The 19,777-nt window shown below is 40.4% G+C and overlaps 1 protein-coding gene across 1 annotated transcript in view; it reads left to right on the top strand.

Moving 5' to 3' along the window:
• The first annotated feature begins 1,125 nt into the window (after positions 1 to 1,125).
• Positions 1,126 to 19,777, top strand: part of LOC126231095 (dynein regulatory complex subunit 2) — a 60,931-nt gene continuing 42,279 nt past the window's right edge. The window contains exons 1-4 of the mRNA XM_049942409.1: positions 1,126 to 1,266; positions 1,756 to 1,869; positions 14,621 to 14,759; positions 15,999 to 16,222. Coding sequence (XP_049798366.1) covers positions 1,126 to 1,266; positions 1,756 to 1,869; positions 14,621 to 14,759; positions 15,999 to 16,222 — 618 coding nt within the window. The remainder of the gene's footprint in view (positions 1,267 to 1,755; positions 1,870 to 14,620; positions 14,760 to 15,998; positions 16,223 to 19,777) is intronic.

The raw sequence follows: 19,777 nt of genomic DNA on the forward strand, positions 1-19,777 counted from the left end.
TTGGTGTCATGTTTTTTATAAAGGCAGAGCCAATGTTCGAGTTGAACAAAGGTCAAGGTGACCATGGACATCCACCTCCAACAACTATGTGTTTCATGTTGAATGGTTGCCTCACCTCAAGCATCGCATTTATGTGATGCAGATTACATGGAAATTCAACATTTCCGTTGTCAATGTAGTGAATATTGTGTGCAACACATTGGAATGCCAGAAGACTTCCTCTTCCTGGGTATCATAGTAACTCTCAGACAGATCAGTGCCAATAGAATAGTGTTGTCTCTCCAATGTTTAATGCAGTATCAGGTGGATAGTGTTTCACTCCTGCACTATGTTGTCTAAAAGGACAGACAGTGGGTGCATCATTTGACACCAGAGACAAAAAAGCATAAATATCATGGAACACACATTGTCTCTCCCACATAATACATTAAAATAACAGTACCAGGTATAAAAATTGTGGCTCCTGTCTTTGGGGACTTAATGGGTGTGCTGGTGTTTGACTCCCCACCCGTGGAGAGACTGTGAATACTGCCAGTTATAGTTCTTGCTGGGATGGTTGCAGAAGGTGATTCAGAGGAAACAACTCAATTTGCTTATGAAAGATGCCTTATTGTTGCAGAACAATGATGACCACATATGGCATTGATTATGCGTTATTCATTCCAGTATTTCCAATGGTTTGTTTTGGAAAACACTCTATACAGGACAGTTCTCACACCAAGTGAGTTTTTTTTTCTTTGGGACCATTAAATGAGCACCTGGTTGGGTGCCATTTCATGAAATTATACAGACTTTCAGAAGATTATTATTAAGTGGCTCTTAAATTGAGACCCTAATATCTTTCTCCCTTTTCTGTTATATTGGTTTGTACATGTTTTGCCAAATTAATACCATTAACTTGGCAGTGTCAGTCTTATATCTTATTCTTTTCCCTAGGGATTTGTCTTTATTTATGTTGAAAAATGTTTGTGCTTAATTACTCAATGCACCTTATATACTGTTCCATTTTTTGTAATTGATCGTATAATCACCATGACATACATTTTAGTAACTTTTTTATTTTTGTGCCCTCAAGATTGTAGCTCAACTTTTCTAATTTCTGTACTTTTATGTTATAGTAGCAAAATGGGTCCAAAGAAGAAAGGCAAAGGAAATAAACTGTCTCGTATGAGTGAAGAAGAGAGAGCTCGATATCTACAGCATAGAGCTGCAATTGAGGAAGAAGCCAGGAGGCGTAAACAACAACTTATTGCCACATTTATGAAGGTGCATATCCAGATATTTTGCAAGTCTCTCGTGTACTTTAAAAATTGTTGCACTCAAAATATTGCAATTAATAATATTTCCTAACATATTCAGGATAATTTCATATTGTTTATTATTTTCTGAAAGTTGTGTTTTGCCAGCAGCTATAGATTTGTTAACCGTGGATGATTATACTATATCAGAATTCAGCTAAAGGTTTTCTCTCTCTCTCTGTTTTTTAAGTGGAGACTTTGAGGAGAAGGAGTCTTATCACTAGAGCGTAGGTTCTGTACGTGCCAATATTGTGGATCTCATTAACTACTGTTTGAGATTATTCATCTTTTTCTGGGGCATATTTTCATTAATAAATTTTGATTTCTTTTTCTGATTTACTTTAATCTCTCAGCTTCCTCTGAATGCATAGTACATTTGCATTTGTTCTGTAATAAGAAACAGTTCAGCGATGTAAATTTCTGAAAAATCCATGGTTGTGCGTTATTATCTTTCCAGAACAAGCTTAAGCATGAAGAAGCATTCACACGACTTAATATGGCAAAAATCAATCAAGAGTGGCGTCAGATATTGCGTAACATAAAAACCAAGGAGCTGAAGCAGAATTTGACTGTAAGCAAACTTGTTTATTATTTATTATTTTATTGTTGTCATAGTTGCTTATGGATTTATTGGATCAACTGCACTGCAGATGTTAGAAGTTTTAATTTGATTGCTCATAAAAAATATCAAGATGATGACTGAGACTCATAGAGCATAAGAATCTGACAATAATCTGTACTAATGAACTGGAATTGTGTTGCAAACATTATTCTAAACTAAATAATTTCCACACCAAAACATTAGAATATTAACTCCACATATGAAGCACTAGCAATCTGGAGTATTATTAGGTGAGAAAGAAGAACTGTAATGCAAATGAAACTCATTTCCCTGGTTGTAGATGCAAGACATTTGAAGATAACTGAGATAATTAAATACTAAATTTATAGTGTTCTTAGCACTGGCAGAAATAATTGGGTCTAATAGCAAGTAATCACACTCACAGGTATGAACTGTACTTTAATTTGTTCTGGACATTTCACGAAGATAGAGCTTTCCAAACTTTTACTCATGGTGACATACTTTTAATACGTAAAAATTCACAAGATTCTGTTTCTCTGATATTAATAAACGTGATCTTATTGTAACAAATGAGATTTTAACCCCATAACTTAATACTGCAAGTTACCTTGTTTTTATTATTTTGACAGAAACTTAAAATCATGAGTATACTCGACCAGCTTAAGAAGAGACATTCAAAAAAATAAAACCCTGCTTATATTCATTTCTGTGTTCTGGTTGACGTGGCTACCACTAGTCTGTACTGTGTGCAATTTTGGAAGCACGACAGTAAAACACACACTTTCAGCCTCTCAGGTAGTGCTTTGAAAAAAGGATGACTATAGTGACCCTGAGTTTGACAGTGAATTTAGTGGCGCAAAAGGTGAAGAAGAATGTGATGTTATTTCATTAGAGACTGAAAGTGATGACAGTTCATCAGTTCGGTGACAACTGCTCATCAGTGGTATGAGATAAATAGATCCACTGTGCTCCAGCCAGCTCCTCCAAACTTTGTGTTCACAGGAAACAGTTGTGAAATACATGGTTAGGCTGCATAGCTGCACAGAAACTAAAAAGTGACTAAGTTTCAGGATAGGCTATTTTAGTCAAAGTCCAATGTACGAGTACAAGCAGGATTTTATTATTGGTGATCTTCAAAATTTTTTAACTCATTATTTTGAGCTTTACAAGCTATCATTATATGTTTAAATGTAATTTCATTCATTGTATGATATTTTTTATTAATAAAAAATTGTTTTTGGAACATAATTTGAAAAAAATTAATATGTTAAGGGGTTAAATAAATATTAATTTTTATATTTCATTTCCAAGTACAGTATAATTGAATTAAACAACTTTTCACCAATATAAAACTTTTCAGTATTATTATGAGTAAAATGACTCATGTGGAATTGATGACCAATAAGAATCTGAATTTACTAGTGTCACAACACTCTTGATGCTACTACTCAATACTTCATGGTGCCGTGACAGTTTTGGAAGCCCTGCACTGAAAGGTCTTGGTTTCAAGTACACAACAACTATACAGCTTATAAAAAATAGATATTGCTTCCCTTGGATGGATTTATTCAGCAAAGAATTGAAGCATAGTAATGATATGATGAATGAGAAGATGTAACCAAAACACACACACACACACACACACACACACACACACACACACACACATACACACACACACACCATATCTCTCTCCTAAGAGTTGTTGGGTGTATTTTGTTTTATTTTATTTTATTTTGACAGATATTTGAGATTTGGTTTTTGCATTGTGTAGATTGAATGAGTCCAAATAAATACTATTAATTATGTTTTCTCCACAAGAAATGTTGTTTTTTTTCCTCGAAATTACTCTAGTGGGATATGCAGTTTAGTGAAATGATTTAAAAGGACAGCAAAACACAAGGAATAATCAGTACTTCAGCGGTGAATGAGTACGGCTGCTGAAGACTGTGGGAGACAGAAAACACAAAATGGTTCAATATACAAGATGTGCCATGTCAAGCCATCAAGGTATGGTCAGCAACTCTGGGTGTCACATGAAATGTCATATTTATTTGGACTAATTCAGTGTACGTGGTGCAAAAAAAAAAAAAATTGCAAATATCTGCAGAAACATCAGAGGAAATGTGCATGATAACTCATATGAGAAACACCGTTTATGACATCTATAATCCCTCCTGCATGAATGGAGTGTTGCTTTCTTAGCAAATAGGAGATTGTCAAGTTGAAAAAGTGCACCACAGGAACACTATTAAACTGGGTGATCATTGTTATAACCTTTAATCACCAATAATTGCGTGGATATTCAAACACACTCACTTAGAAACAATAGCTGGTTACATGATAACAACTCAGTGTCTCTCATTTGACTGCCGTGCCGTGACATGCGGCCGGCGCCGTTCGTAGCTAGGTGGCGCTCCCGCGCTTAGCCGAGTTGCGGAGCGCCTCTATCGCCGTTTGCGCATACTGTCGTGGCGGCACTGTTAAATGTCATGACACTGTCACAACACTTTTCCCCCCTTGAAAAAAAAAACACTCACTTCCTTGGAGACATGGACAGTGCAGAGACATCCATGGTCTCTTGTGAGGCCCCGAGAAGATCCCTCGGAGAGACACGAGAGTATGGTCAAAAATGTCCACGACAGAAGCTCGTGCATGGAACGTGCCTCCTGGGCGAGATGATGGGTGAAAACTCCGGAGCAGCATCCATAAGTGTCGTGGACCTGGGGGTGTGCTCCAGCGAGATGGGTCCCGGAGAAGGCGGCATCGCGACTGGGGCCGGTTCCAGCGTACTCGGAAGCAGTAGCGACGTCGGCTGCATCAACACGTATGGTAGATCGGCCGGGCTGGTGGAGGCAAAGGAAGGGGCAGTGGCACCGGCGTGGCCACCACTCGTGGGTGCATCTGGTCGTAATGGTGAACAACCATGCCGTCGTCTGTATGTATTTCACAAAGCCGGCGGCCGCGAAGAGCCTTGACCACCCCTGGAATCCATTTAGGGCGAGATCCATACCCTCGTGCCCACACGTCGGCGCCCACCGAGTATTTTCCCGCACTAGGGGACACAGGACAAGGCCTGACAGGGTGAAGCAGGTGCAGTAGAGTGCGCGGTTGGCGGCCATGCAAGAGTTCAGCAGGGCTGCGATCACCCAGAGGCGTGAAGCGATAAGAACTCAGAAATTGCAGCAGAGCGTCATCTGTGGAAAAATCACTAAGGAACTTTTTCATCTGGCTTTTGAAAGTGTGGACAAGGCGCTCGACCTCCCCATACAATTGCGGATGGAAGGGCGGTGCTGTAACATGATGAATCCCTTGTCCAGTACAAAAATCACGGAAGGCCTGCAAAGAGAACTGAGGGCCATTGTCCATGACGATCGTGGGTGGAAGACCTTCTAGTGCAAAGATTTAGGACAAAGCCAGCGTCATCGCCGCAGTGGTGGGCGACGGACATCGAACAACAAACGGAAACTTCGAGAAGGCGTCAATCAACAGTAGCCAATAAGTACCGAGGAAGGGGCCGGCAAAGTCAGCGCGCACCCGTTCCCATGGCTGCGCCGGATCAGGCCACGGAGAGGGCATTGTACGAGGTGCAGCCAGTTGTTGAGAACACTGACCACACGCAGCAATCATGTGGGCGATGTCCGAATCAATACCGGGCCAATAAACATGCCTGCGGCCCAGGGACTTAGTCCGAGAAATCCCCCAATGGCCTTCATGCAACAGTTTGAGAACATCTTTGCGAAGAGAGGCTGGCACCACGACCCGTGGAGATGCACCATCCGTGGCCAGAAGAACAACACCATCACGAACAGACAGATGAAGGCGCAAGGCATGGTAGTTGCGAAGGGGATCCGATGCCCGGCCCTTGGTCCTGTCCGGCCAACCCCGTTGAACAAAACCGATCACCTGATGTAGGACCGGGTCCTGTGCAGTAGCCGACGCGATCTGCGAACCTGTAAGTGGAAAACCCTCGACCGCACGACGTTCTTCCTCATCAATGTGGAAACAGAGTAATTCATCATGATCGAAAACCGGATCGGGGCCCATCAGCAATCGCGACAATGCGTCAGCATTGGCGTGCTGGGCTGTGGGGCGATAGTTAATCTCATAGTGAAAACGAGACAAGTATAAGGCCCAACGTTGCAGGCGGTGAGCTGCCTTATCCAGAAGCGACGCCGATGGGCTGAACAGAGAGACCAGCGGCTTGTGGTCGGTGATGAGGTGAAACTTAGAACCATACAAAAAAACGCTGAACTTTTTTAGAGCATAAATGATAGCGAGCGCCTCCTTTTCGATTTGAGAGTAACGCCGTTGCGCATCGTTGAGGGTCTTGGAAGCATAGGCAATGGGTCGTTCCGACCCATCCTCATACCGATGGGCGATAACAGCCCCTAGGCCATATGTGACACGTCAGATATGAGGTGCACATCATCATCACTGAACCCGAACAACTGGAAAGCATCATAACCGAACAGGTTTTCAGTGCCTGCATGATCCACCACATAAAACGTGAGGGACCTAACAACAGACTTGTAGGCAGTGAAAGCATCAAACTGGCCAATGATAGGAATTTTCTGTTTATTATAAGTTCTCAGATTTCGCGTAACTGGAGACAAGGGAGGGGAGCCCAACTCCAAATAAGTGCAAGAATTAATGAGAGTTACTGCAGAGCCAGTGTCCACTTGCATGCGAATGTCTTTATCCAGAACACGAACAGTAACAAACAACTTATTTGTTTGAGAAAGCACACAGTTAACATCCATGTCCGATGCCTCGTCCTCGTCGGCAGGAACTTTAGGGGACTGACACACAGAAGCAGTGTGGCCTGTTTTCCTACATGAATTACACGTGGCCCAACGTTTTGGACACGCGGCCCTGTCATGCTGTACGAAACAACGTGGACAAGAGGGAAGTGCGGAACGAACCTGCTTCTGTTGTTGCTGTTTTCGCTGCGAGCGTTGCGGCCCAACGCGACGTTGTTTACGCGAGTGAACCGCCGCCACATCTTCGTTCTCCTGTGCAACAGGCAAATTGTCCGTGTCGAAAGTTGACTGTACAGCGCCTACATAACACCGCTTGTCTATTTGCGCTCCAGCAGCGTGAGACACTTCAAAGGATTGAGCGATGCTTAGAACTTCCGACAATGACGGGTTTGGCAGTTGCAGGGCACGTTGCCGAACTTCTTTATCAGGAGCAAGCTGTAGAATAGCATCCCTAACCATTGAATCAGCATAAGACTCATGATGAGTGTCCGTGACAAACTGACATTTCCTACTCAGACCGTGTAGTTCCGCCGCCCAAGCCCGGTAAGGTTGATGGGGCTGTTTACGACACCGGTAGAATGCCACGCGGGCAGCAACGACGTGGGTGTTTTTGCGGTAATAGTTAGACAATAAGTCACACATTTCTTGGAAGAACAGGTTCAAAATGGTTCAAATGGCTCTGAGCACTATGGGACTCAACATCTTAGGTCATAAGTCCCCTAGAACTTAGAACTACTTAAACCTAACTAACCTAAGGACATCACACACACCCATGCCCGAGGCAGGATTCGAACCTGCGACCGTAGCAGTCCTGCGGTTCCGGACTGCAGCGCCAGAACCGCACGGCCACCGCGGCCGGCTGGAAGGACAGGGAGGCAGGTTCCCACAGAGGGGCTAACTGAGATAGCAGCTGATAGATCCATGGAGAAATCCAAGATAGAAATAATGACTTACACATAGGAGCGTCGACAACGCCGAAAGCCAAGAAGTGTTGCCGCAAACGCTTCTCATAATCCTCCCAGTCTTCAGCGGCCTCGTCGTAAGGAGAGAATGGAGGCAGAGAAGAGGAAGACAGACGATGAGTAAGCGACTTCGACAATGCCTGAATAGCAGCCGTCAGCTGTGTTTGTTGTTCAGTGAGCGCTTGCATAAGCTGTTCCATGTCTGCCCTGTCACGAACACACAAATCCACAACGCAGTGAAAATATCCGACCTCGTCGCCAAAAAGTGTTATAACCTTTAATCACCAATAATTGCGTGGATATTCAAACACACTCACTTAGAAACAATAGCTGGTTACATGATAACAACTCAGTGTCTCTCATTCGACTGCCGTGCTGTGACATGTGGCCGGCGCCGTTCGTAGCTATGTGACGCTCCCGCGCTTAGCCGAGTTGCGGAGCGTCTCTATCGCCGTTTGCGCATACTGTCGTGGTGGCACTGTTAAATGTCGTGGCACTGTCACAACAATCATATAATGTGCAGTCATAATATTAAATTGGATGACATTAAAAATGTCTGCTCATGTCACAAGCTTATTAATCAGGTCCTAAACTCAACCACACCAGGCACGTTGCTGACAATAGCTAAACAGACCTGCAGCTGGGTCAGAGTGAATGGTCTAGGTTGTAATCTCACAAAGATTGTTACTGAGCAATGTCATACACATAAAAATCATATGATAGAATCAGAAACACACTTCAATGGTTGTGTATTAAATGATCATGATGTGAAAATTTCTTTGGGATCATGCTGGATAACAATCTAAATTGAAGAAAAAAAAAAGGTTCTGACATGTTTTACAGTTATAGATGTCTGTCAGTGTAGTGAATGGAAGGCCAGAGCGCTACTGTATTTAGTATACTTACATTTCCTGTTATTTTGTGGGATCGTTTGCTGATACAGTGCAGTAAGGCAAAGAAAATATTGATTCATCGAAAGAGAGCAGTGAGAATACTAGTTGTTAAGAGCAAACCTTTAAGACATCTCTTCATAGATCTGGGAACTATTCGACTGACTTCCCAACATATTTTTGCAATTATGGTAATTTTCACTAGTAATAAGAGTCATTTTCAGTTGAACTGTAATATACACAACAGCAGTACATGACAAAAATAATTTCGTTTTAAACATTGTCTCATTGTGTAGTGTAAGAATGAGTTCTTGAATTATTTAGTGCAAGTTTTCAACAATATTGCATCCAGCATATAACAAGATATTGGAAATCCCTTTAAATTCAAATTAAATTTAAAAATAAAGCTACGGAAATTCCAGGTTGTAATATAAACAATGTAAAGGAAAGATAGTTTGCAACTCACCGTAAAGATAGTATGTTGAGTTGCAAACAGGCATAATGAGAAGACGTGTATACATTAGCTTTTGGTCAAAGCCTTCTTCAGGAAAGGAGACTCAGACACAGACACACACACGCACACAAACACACACACACACACACACACACACACACACACACACACACACACACACACGACTGCTATCTGGGGAGCTCATACTGGAATGCAACTGTCATGTAAAATGGAAGCAGTAATCGGGAGAGGGTGGGGAAGGGGAAGGGATAGTAAGGTATTGGTGAGAAATGAGAAGAGCACTGTCTGGTGGAGCACGCAGGGGACTAGAGAGCCATCAGGTGCAGCATCGGGAGGCTGTTGGGCAGGTGGGAAGTGGGTGGAAATGGGGAGCAAAAAACGAGAGGAGAGGGGAAAAGACAGGCAGCAAAAAAATAGGGTGAGGGGACGTGAATAGGGAAAAGGTGGTTGGACAGGGGGGGGGGGGGGGGGTGGAAGCTATTGAATGGATGGTATGGGGATGTACTGTAGGTTGAGGCCAGGATAATTTCAGGATCAGAGAATGTGTTGCAAGGATAACAACCACCTACTGCAGTTCAGAAAAGGTGGTGGTGGAGGGAAGGATACAAATGCATTGATTGCCTATCATAATGCCCTGAAATGAAGGACATCCTACCTCAAGATCCTTTCCAGTCCTCTGAAAATGGTGTTCTGTCCCCCGCCTAACCTCCACACATCGTAGTCCATCCCTACGCTGCCCCCAATTGCAACCCCTTGCCACAAGGATCATTTCCCTGTGGAAGACCCAGGTGCAAAACCTGCCCAATCCACCCACCTAGCACTTCCTATTTAAGTCTTGTCACAGGCTTATCATATCCCACCAGAGACTGGGCCACATGTGAAAGCAGCCATGTCATGTACCAGCTCTGCTGCAATCACTGCATAGCTTTTTATAGTGGTATGACTACCAACAAGCTGTCTACCAAGATTAATGGACACTGCCAAACTGTTGCCCAGGATAAGGTGGACTACCCTGTAGCACAGCATGCAGCTGAGCATGACACGCTTGACTTCAATGGCTGCATCCCTACTTGAGCCATCCGAATCCTTCACTCCACCACCAGGTTTTCTGAACTGCTCAGCTGTGAGTTATCCTTACAACACATTTTCTGCTCCTGATATTATCCTGGTCTCAGCCTGTGGTAACTTACTGTCCCCACGCCCTCCACCAAACAGTTTCCACCCTCTCTGTCCTATCACCTCCTCCCTGTTCTCATCTCCTCACCCTCTTTGTGTGCTGTCCTGTTGTTCTTTCCCCTTCCCCTCTACTCTCCTTTTTCGTTTCCCAACCTCCTTCTCCTTCCCACCTCCCTGCCCCACAGCCTCTCAACGCTATGCTTGTTGGCAGTCCAGTTTGTGCACGCTCCACCAAACAGCACTCTTCTATTCCACACCCCAACCCTACCATCCTTTACTCTTTGCCGCCCCCTCCAGATCGCTGCTTTCATTCTACATTACAGTTGCATTCTGGTACGAGCTGCCAGAGGTGGTGGTCATGTGTGTGCATGAGGTGTCCTTCTTTGTGTGAATGAAAGTGTGTGTGTGTGTGTGTGTGTGTGTGTTTGCTTTTCTGAAGAAAACTGGCTGAAAGCTTGTATGTAACTGTCTTTTCATTGTGCCTGTCTGTAACTCACCATGCCATTTTTATGGTGAATAGCAATTTATCTTTCCCTTATATTGTTAAAATTAAAAATAATCATTATTAGATTCCTGTTTGCTGTATGACAAGTAACAGTGTTCATTGTAAACAAGATTCTGTTCTAATGGCGCATAGTTAAATGTTGTTCTACGCTTAGTACTAATACGAGTCTTGATGAAACTTGAAATGGTCAAAAATGAAAGTTACAGCAATCCTGTGATTATGTGTAGAGAATTTATACTAGCCTTTGATGGCACAGATTTTTAAAATTTGATTACTAGTTTCAATCATTTATGTTCATCTTCAAATCAGTAGGTGTGTTAGTAAAAATTTTATGTTTTTTATACCATTAATAATCAAATAAAAAACCTTGCTTGAGGTAAACAACAGCTATGAAAATATAAATGAAGAAACAACATATTTTTACAAATAAACACTTCCCTGTTAATTTCAGTATGCTATTTTTTCCCTGAAAAACAACAAATAGTTTGTAATAGTTTATTGGTAGTTATTTATTAATATATTTTCTAGCAGTTGTTTCACTTAATTACTGTATATTTATACTCATTTTACATCTCTGAAGGTTCTATCTGAGATTTGATGTTTGGAATATAACAGATGAAAAAGATTTCCACATCCTCCATGAAGACAATTTAGATCCTGGGAAGCTCAAAAACAGTATATAATAGTGTCTTATTAGTCAGTCCTCATATAAATTATACAGCTATGTCAATTCTATGTTCTAAGGGACAGTATTTGTAGAAAAAATCCACATTTCCAGCATGTATATTTATTTGTTTGCACTTTGTGTTCCCTGCATTAACAGAAAATAGTTTAGATCTTTTTTACTGTTCAAAGCAACACTGTTTCCAGAAAAAATAAGCCACTTTTCCAGCAGTGTGTATTTATGTGTCTTGCTTTATTTATTCCCTACATTAATATAAATATCATGCACATCCCAGTAGGCAAACAATTTACTTAGAGAAGGTGTAGCTTTTTAAGGTAACAGTTATCATAGGTGTGTAACAACTACATTTCAAAGAAATTTTACTTGCAAAGAGATTAAACCATTAGCTTTAAGTGGAGAGCAAACTAATATTGGTGACACCTGATGATCTCTACAGTATATGCTGAATAAATAAAGGAATTACAGCAGACAATGTGACATGCATAAGAAGTACAATAGCTGCTCCATCACATGTTATTCCCAGACTAAGTCATATCTCTAAAGGTTTCTCTGTGAGACAAGGTCCATAATATGTGAATAGAAGAACCAGTATGCAGAATTTGTTGTAGCTAGTTTGGTATGTATCTCTCACATCAGTAGATTGATTTAACTGTCTACACTAGTTAAATTGAGTATTTTGTTACTGATAATGCCTTTGAACACAGTAGCAAGAATCTGGGTACTGGTTTTGCCCGTATGAATGTTTGAATACCAATACAAGCTATTATTATCTCCTCTAATGATGTTGTCATTGACAGGAGATTAAATCATGTTATTACATCTTGCAGTTACAGACAAGGAGACATATACTACCAAAAGAAGTCAAATTGACTGCTCCATTTGCTGTGAATTGTTTATCCAGTTTACTGGATCATACTGCTAGCTGCAGGCAAAAAGGTGGTGTGTGTCTTGTGGATCACCACATTCTCTGGTCATCTTTCCACAAAGAGACTATCAGAACTTTTTTTTACTTCAGTTCCAGTCTATTTGGTGTCTTTCATACCAAAGAAGGTGTTGTGGTTGGCAGCCAGTTCACCATTGATATTCTCAGATTTACATAATACTTTGTCAGAGCTGTGCTCAGTAGGACTTTGAAAAGAGTAAATGGCATATGAATTATTGTCTGCAAGAACATATTTCTTTATCTGAAGCTAGGATATTTAATATCCACAGCCAAGCAAGGTGTCATATTCCTGCTTCATCTACCCAAATGGTGCAACTGTCTGTAATCTGATATCTGCAGATAAAAAAGAAAAGTCGTGTGACGGTGGCCTCCTGTCGGGTAGACCGTTCGCCTGGTGCAAAACTTTCGATTTGACACCACTTCGGCGACTTGCGCGTCAATGGGGATGAAATGATGATGATTAGGACAACACAACACCCAGTCCCTGAGCGGAGAAAATCTCCGAGTCAGCCGGGAATCGAACCCGGGCCCTTAGGAATGACAGTCTGTCGTGCTGACCCCTCAGCTACCGGAGGCGGACATATCTGCAGATGCTTTTACCATAAGAAAAGTATATCATTTTATGAGTTGGGAATGGCAGTCTTGCCAAGTTAGTGGCAATATGTTTAGCATGGGCGGAAGTTTTCCAGACAAGTGCTGCAATACAAAAGAGAGCTGGTGTATGCACCCAGGTTACTCACTCTTAGGCTACATAATCATGCCGTGAACTTTGAACATGTAGGTATGCTCAAGTTTACTGTGAAGTAACTGGCTATGTAATAAAGGGACAAGAGCTATCCACTTCAGCTGTATTTAATGTTTTATTGGCTTTTTTATTTCTCCAGTGGTGGGCAAATGTCTATTTTGTTAAGTACTTGTGTATTTAGCCACAATATGGGATTAAAATGGTTTTCTTAATAATAATATGTGAATTTTCAAGTATTATTGACAACTTCATTTCACTGTTCAAATGTTTGAGCTTGGGTAGCTACTGTAGCATCATCTGCTTAGATAAAAGATCTTGTGTTATGTCCAACTGTAATTGCTCACCGATTCATTCACAGTCCATGAGTGGAGAATAGAATAGGAATCTTACTGTCTTGCCAAAGCAGTGACAATATGTCTAGCATGAGCAGAATTTCTCCAGAAAATTCCATCATCAAGGAAAGGCATCAGGGATATAAATATAGTAGAGTTATAAATTAACATGCAGAAGTGGATACTGCAGGCTACTTCTGTGAGGTGCACTGACAATAAATTATGAATACACTAGCAGTAATGGAAAATTGTTCAGAATTTTATTCTTGTGTATGAGACAGATTTGGAAAATGGAAAATACCTGCCAGAGCAAAGATCATGAAATACAAACCGTATTATGTGCAAATTTTGACCTATGGATCGGACTGTTGGATTCTGACAAAGAAAAATCTGAGCAGAATATAAATGACAAAGATTTGCTGTCAATGAGGGCTGGTGTGTAATATGAGAAGGGAAAGCATAAGAAGTGAAACAATTTGAAACATCCTTCAGATCAGTCCCCTAAAAGAAATTATGGAGAGAAATAGACTTGAATGATTTGGCCACATTAAAGGAATGAGACAAGAAAGACTTCCAAGAAGGGCTCTAGAATGGACAGAATCTGGAAGAAAATCAATTAGAAGACCACGAACAAAAGGGAGAGACTAGGTGAAGGAGGATGTGAACCAATGGTGACTCGGGTTTGATTCCCGGCGGGGTCAGAGATTTTCTCTGTCTCGTGATGACTGGGTGTTGTGTGATGTCCTTAGGTTAGTTAGGTTTAAGTAGTTCTAAGTTCTAGGGGACTGATGACCATTGCTGTTAAGTCCCATAGTGCTCAGAAGCATTTGAACCAATGGTGACTGCAATGAGAGGAAATGCTGAACAATATACGGTGAGAGAAAAGAGAAGCATGGAAGAGACTCTGTGAATAACCTACATAAGCAGAAACTCTGTGTGCTATTGTGAATTCCTATTTGCTGTATAACTTGGTGTGTGTTTCACAGAGGAAATAATTAATTAAGTTTTGTATACATAAAGGCATTGCTTTATCTCATCTCAGACTACCTTCATTTACAAGCTGTAGTTTAAGTAAAAATTTTAAAAAGTGCATCTCAGAGATGCTCCACAACCAGTGTTATTGGACAGGAGCCATTGATGACATGTTGTTAAGGATCATTTATACTTATTATACTGTGGCAGATTACTTTAGAATACCATCTACACATTACAGGTAATGTGGAATCAAAAGCAAGTTTCATAATTTTCAGAATAATTTTACAGGCCCTTTGGGAGTCTTTTCAACATGTCACCAGCTACAAGACACAAGTTATGGAAAATCTTTTAAAAGATATGGAAGATGCAGCTGACCAATATAACAGAATATTACAATGCCATACAGAAGCAACAGACAGATTGCTTCGTAAGTCTCACAAAATATTTTGTTTTCATTTAAATTTTACTACTTTTTAACTTTGCAAGCATTTTTGTGTGTTTGCAACTCTAAAACAGTTTACATTAATACAAAAACTTTAATACACATAGTTATCAACAACTTATGTCTTCAAACCTGCTAAGACTTGACAAACAGGCTGGCAATTACTGAACTATATGAAATAAAGTTGTCATAACCTCTGAATGGTTTGCATTAGGATGTTCAAACTTGATGATTGGCCACAAAGCATGGTGGAAATTAATTTGATGTGAATACAGTTTGGTTTAGCGATGAAGCTCACTTTCATTTGGATGGGTTTGTCAATAAGCAAAATTGGCGCATTTGGGGGACTGAGAATCCGCATTTTGTGATCTAGAAGTCTCTTCACCCTCAACAGGCTACTGTGTGGTGCACAGTGTCCAGTCATGAAATAATTGGTGAGATATTCCTTGATGGCGTGGTGACTATCGAACAGTACATGAAGGTTTTGCAAGATGACGTCATCCCCATTATCCAAAGTGACCCTGATTTCAACAAGATGATGTCCACGCAAGACTGAGTTCGATCCTATTTAAGCGGGAGAGTGATTGATGTCCTGGAGAAGCACTCTGGGGACTGCATTCTGGCTCTGGGGTATGCAGAGGCCACTGCCATACACCTAGATTGGCTGCCATATTCTCCAGATCTGAACACAGGCAACTCTTTTTTTCTGGGGCTGTATTGAAGACAAGGTGTACAGCAATAAACTCGAAAATATTGCTGAGCTGAAAACAGCCATTCAGGAGGTCATCGACAGTATCAATGGTTTGACACTTCAGTGAGTCATGCAGAATTTTCCTATTCATCTGCGCCACATCATTGCCAATGATGGCATCCATATTGAACATGTCATCACCCAAATCCGAATATCTGTAGACATTTTCATGTTGAATAAAGCGTGTGCATGCCGTAGTTTGTCACTAATGTATATTTTTATTTTGTATGGTTCAATAATTGTCACCCTGTATATACCATGAGGTTCTTTTTTTAAAAAAAGGGTAACCTTTAACAGTGCATTGAAGGCTGAGAATAGTATTCTTTGTGATCGTACATCAGAGCTATTGTCATATCGTCAATTTTGTCTTTATTACCAACCATTGTATTACATATTTTAGTCTGACACCAAAACTTTTAGTTCTACTTGTATTATTAAATTATTTTTGAATAATTTGTCCCTCCATATTTCAGAGATTCATGAAGCACGGCTATCTCATTTGCATAACATTTATTTGGAGGAACGTAAGTCGCTGCTACATGCAGCAGAAAAAGAGAGGTGTAAAATTCAAGAAACAGCTAATGCTGAAGAAGAATATTTACGTGTTCTTCTTTATGGGTTACAAGCATCAATGGATAAATTCAGTAAAGAGGGGATAGCTAACCAGATGGCAAAAGTTGATGAACGCAGGAATAATGTAAGACCTTAATAAAATAATGTACGCTTGATTATTGGAATTGCATGCTTTTATTAAACATATATTAAAGTGACAATTCCTGTAGCATTACAGAATATCAATTTAAATATTAATATATAAATTAATTTGTGGACTTTTATGTGCAGTAAGTTTTAGAGGTGATGCTTGTGAAGAAGCTATAAGAATGAAGAAAGTGATGTGTCCTAGCCAGTTTTTAATATTGCACTTGCAGCAATATACTACGTCAGGAGTTGTATGATGTGGAGTGTCAGGCATAGAACAGATAAGCTTGGTTGATAGTGAGGCTGTGGTCTAAGGATAGTGTCTTTAACAACTGATCCAGAGGTCTTGGGCTCCAGGTTTAATTCCAGCCAGTGCTTCAATTCCAAATAAAAACCATCAGCTGTCACAGCCAAAAACTGTCAATATAAGGGGGTCATCTTCTTTATAACAATGGCCTTGTCACGGAAAACTGTCTTTGCGGGTAGAAGGATCAGAAATAAACAACAGCATTAGGAAGGCATCACATTAAAGACACATAAAGTGTATCTACAAGATTTGCAGTATTCCAGAAATGAACAATTTCTTAACAGTAAATTCCAGAGTTAAACCAGTGTTTGAATCTCTGGATGGAGTCTGTCTTGGAGGAGGTTATCAGGAGGAGGATCAATGAGACTAATATTCTACAAAACAGAGTCTAGAATGATAGGATTCTGAGTTTTGTAGGGGAGGGAACTTAATAATTAGCAAACTGGACTCAATATCAGGAGGTCAATGGTTCAAATCCCCATCGTGACATCCAGATTCATTTTCTGTGAGTTCCCTAGATCACTGAAGGCAAATGTCAGGATAGTTCCTTTCAAAGAGGCATTGCTGATTTCCTTCTCCATCCTTCCCTTATATGGGCTTGTGTTACATCTCAAATTACCTTGTTGTTGATGGGATGTTCAGCTCTAATCTTCCTCCCTTTTTTTAAGGTCTGAGGTGGCTGTAGAAGACAGCAGAAATCATTCACATGAGAGGATGACACAAACATACCATCGTTTTACTCTCATATAGCCTTTTCGTGGAGAACATAGGGCATAGAGTAACAACTGAAAGAGTTGAAAACAAATAAGTTGCATGGTCCAGATGGAATCACAGTTCAGTTGTACAAAGAGTACTGTGTGGTATTGCCCCCATAGTTGACCCGCATTTATTGAGAAATGCTTGCTGAGCTAAAACTTCCAAGCAAATGGAAAAAAGTGCAGTTGACATTTGTGTATAAGAAAGGAAAAGAACTGACTTGTGTAATTACACACCAATATCCTTAACATCGGTTTACTGCAGAATCGTTGAGCACATTCTCAGCTCAAATATAACAAATTTCCTTGAAACAGAAAAGCTTCTGTGCACAGTTCAGCACAGATTTAGAAACTTGCCCTTTTCCCACATGATATCCTAGAAAACAAGGACAGAAGGCAACAGGCACATTCCATATCCTTAGCCTTCCAGAAAGCATTTGACCTAGGTGACCCACTACAGATTGTGGATGAAGGTCCGAGCATACAGTTTGGATCCCAAAATATGTGAGTGTCTTGAAGACTTTTGAAGTGATAGAACCTAGTACATGATCTTTGATGCTGAGTGTTCATCAGAGATGAGAGTATTGTCTGGAGTGACCCAGGAAAGTGTGATAGGACTGCTTTTTTCTCTTTATACATAAATGACCTGATGCACACAATGAGCAGCAATTTACAGCTGTTTGCTGATAGTGGTGTGGGACGTGGGAAGGTGTCATTGAGTGATTGTAGGAATATATGAGATGATTTAGACAAAATTCCTAATTGGTGTGTTGAATTACAGCTTGCTCCAAAAGTAGAAATACATAAGTTAATGTGGATGAGTAGGAAAAACAGTCTTGTAATGTTTGAAAACAGAATTAGTAGGCTGCAGCTTGACACAGTCTCTTCAATTAAATATCTAGACGTTATGTTGCAAAGCAGTACGAAATGGAGTGAGTATGTCAGGTTGGTAGTAGGGAAGGTGAATGCTCGACTTCATTTTAATGGGAAAATTTTGGGAAAGAGAAGCTCATCCATAAAGGAGACGGCATATAGAATGCTAGTGTGACCCACTCTTGAGTACTATTTTAGTGTTTGTGATCCCCACCAGGTCATATTAAAGGAAGACATCAAAGCAGTTCACAGGCATGCTGCTAGATTTGTTACTGGTAGGTTCTATAAGCACACATATATTACAGATATGCTTCGTAAACTCTAATGGGAATCCCTGGAAGGAAGATGATGTTCTTTCTGCATGGCATTGTTGCACAAATTTAGAGAACTGGCATTTGAGGCCAACTGTAGAATTATTCTACTGCTGTAAACATACATTTTGCATGAGGACCATGAAGGTGAGATGCAAGAAATTAGGGTTCGTACAGAGGCTTTTAGACAGCCTTTCCCTTCACTCTATTTGCAAGTGGAACAGGAAGGGAAATGACTAGCAGTGCTACAAGGTACCCTCCACCATGCAACATACAGTGCTTTGTGGACTATATATTTAGATTTAGATGTAGAAAGTTAAATTTTGTAGGGATTAGTGAAGTGAAATGGAAACAAGACTGAAATTTCTGATCAATTTATTATAGGGCAACATAAACAGCCTCAGTTAATGGTGTAGCAGGTGTTATCATAGGTATGCACAGGCAAGTACCTAACAGGGTAAGTTAGCAAAGGCCGATGATGAGGAAATAGAATGCATAATGAAATAAAGGAGTGATAAAATAAGTGAAGGAGGTGAAAATATGATAGTCCTAAGTGATTGGAACATCATTTATAGGGGAAAGAATGAACAATAAAATATGGGAAAAAGTATGATTGTGAAGGGAGGCTACTACAGTTCTGCCATAGGTTTCGAGTGGTTGTAGCGAACTCTCTCTTCCAAAATTGAAAGAAATGAGCCCTTGATCACAATTTTTAATCTTATTAACTATGTTTCAACACTTCTAAGAGTGCCTTCATCAGAATTTAAACGTAAAGTGGCCTATAACATAATTACAAATTTATGGGAAACGAAATTTTTTATATAAAAATGTAAGTACTGACTAACAATACAAGACAGAGACAGTCTTACACGTCATGTGAAAAATAAATAACAAGCCAGAAGGGCTTTAGTCAAAATTTTGTTTTAAAAGAATGCATGTAGGTGAGCCACTTGGGCTGCTCATACCTGTACAGGCACAGATTGCAATGAACTGAGGCCTCAGTCCATTACTTACAAAACACTCTGTTACTTACAAAACGCTCATGCATCCCATTTTGTAATATTGCTCAAGTGTGTGGAGCATGTATCAAGTTGTCTCATAGATGGTATTGAATGTGTCAGGGCATTCAGTAAATAGAATAAAAATTCCTTTTCTCTTGGCCAGTTTGAGTTTAAAAAAATCTGTAATTTTGTTTCTTGTCATCCTTAAACATTCCAGCAGCATATATTTCCAGTAATTCCTGGTAGATGGCAGCACTGTAATCAGTCTTCAAAATGGCAGCTGCAACTAGATATGTTCTTAGCAAA

This window comes from Schistocerca nitens, chromosome 1, assembly GCF_023898315.1.
Source record: "Schistocerca nitens isolate TAMUIC-IGC-003100 chromosome 1, iqSchNite1.1, whole genome shotgun sequence".
Lineage (NCBI taxonomy): Eukaryota > Metazoa > Arthropoda > Insecta > Orthoptera > Acrididae > Schistocerca > Schistocerca nitens.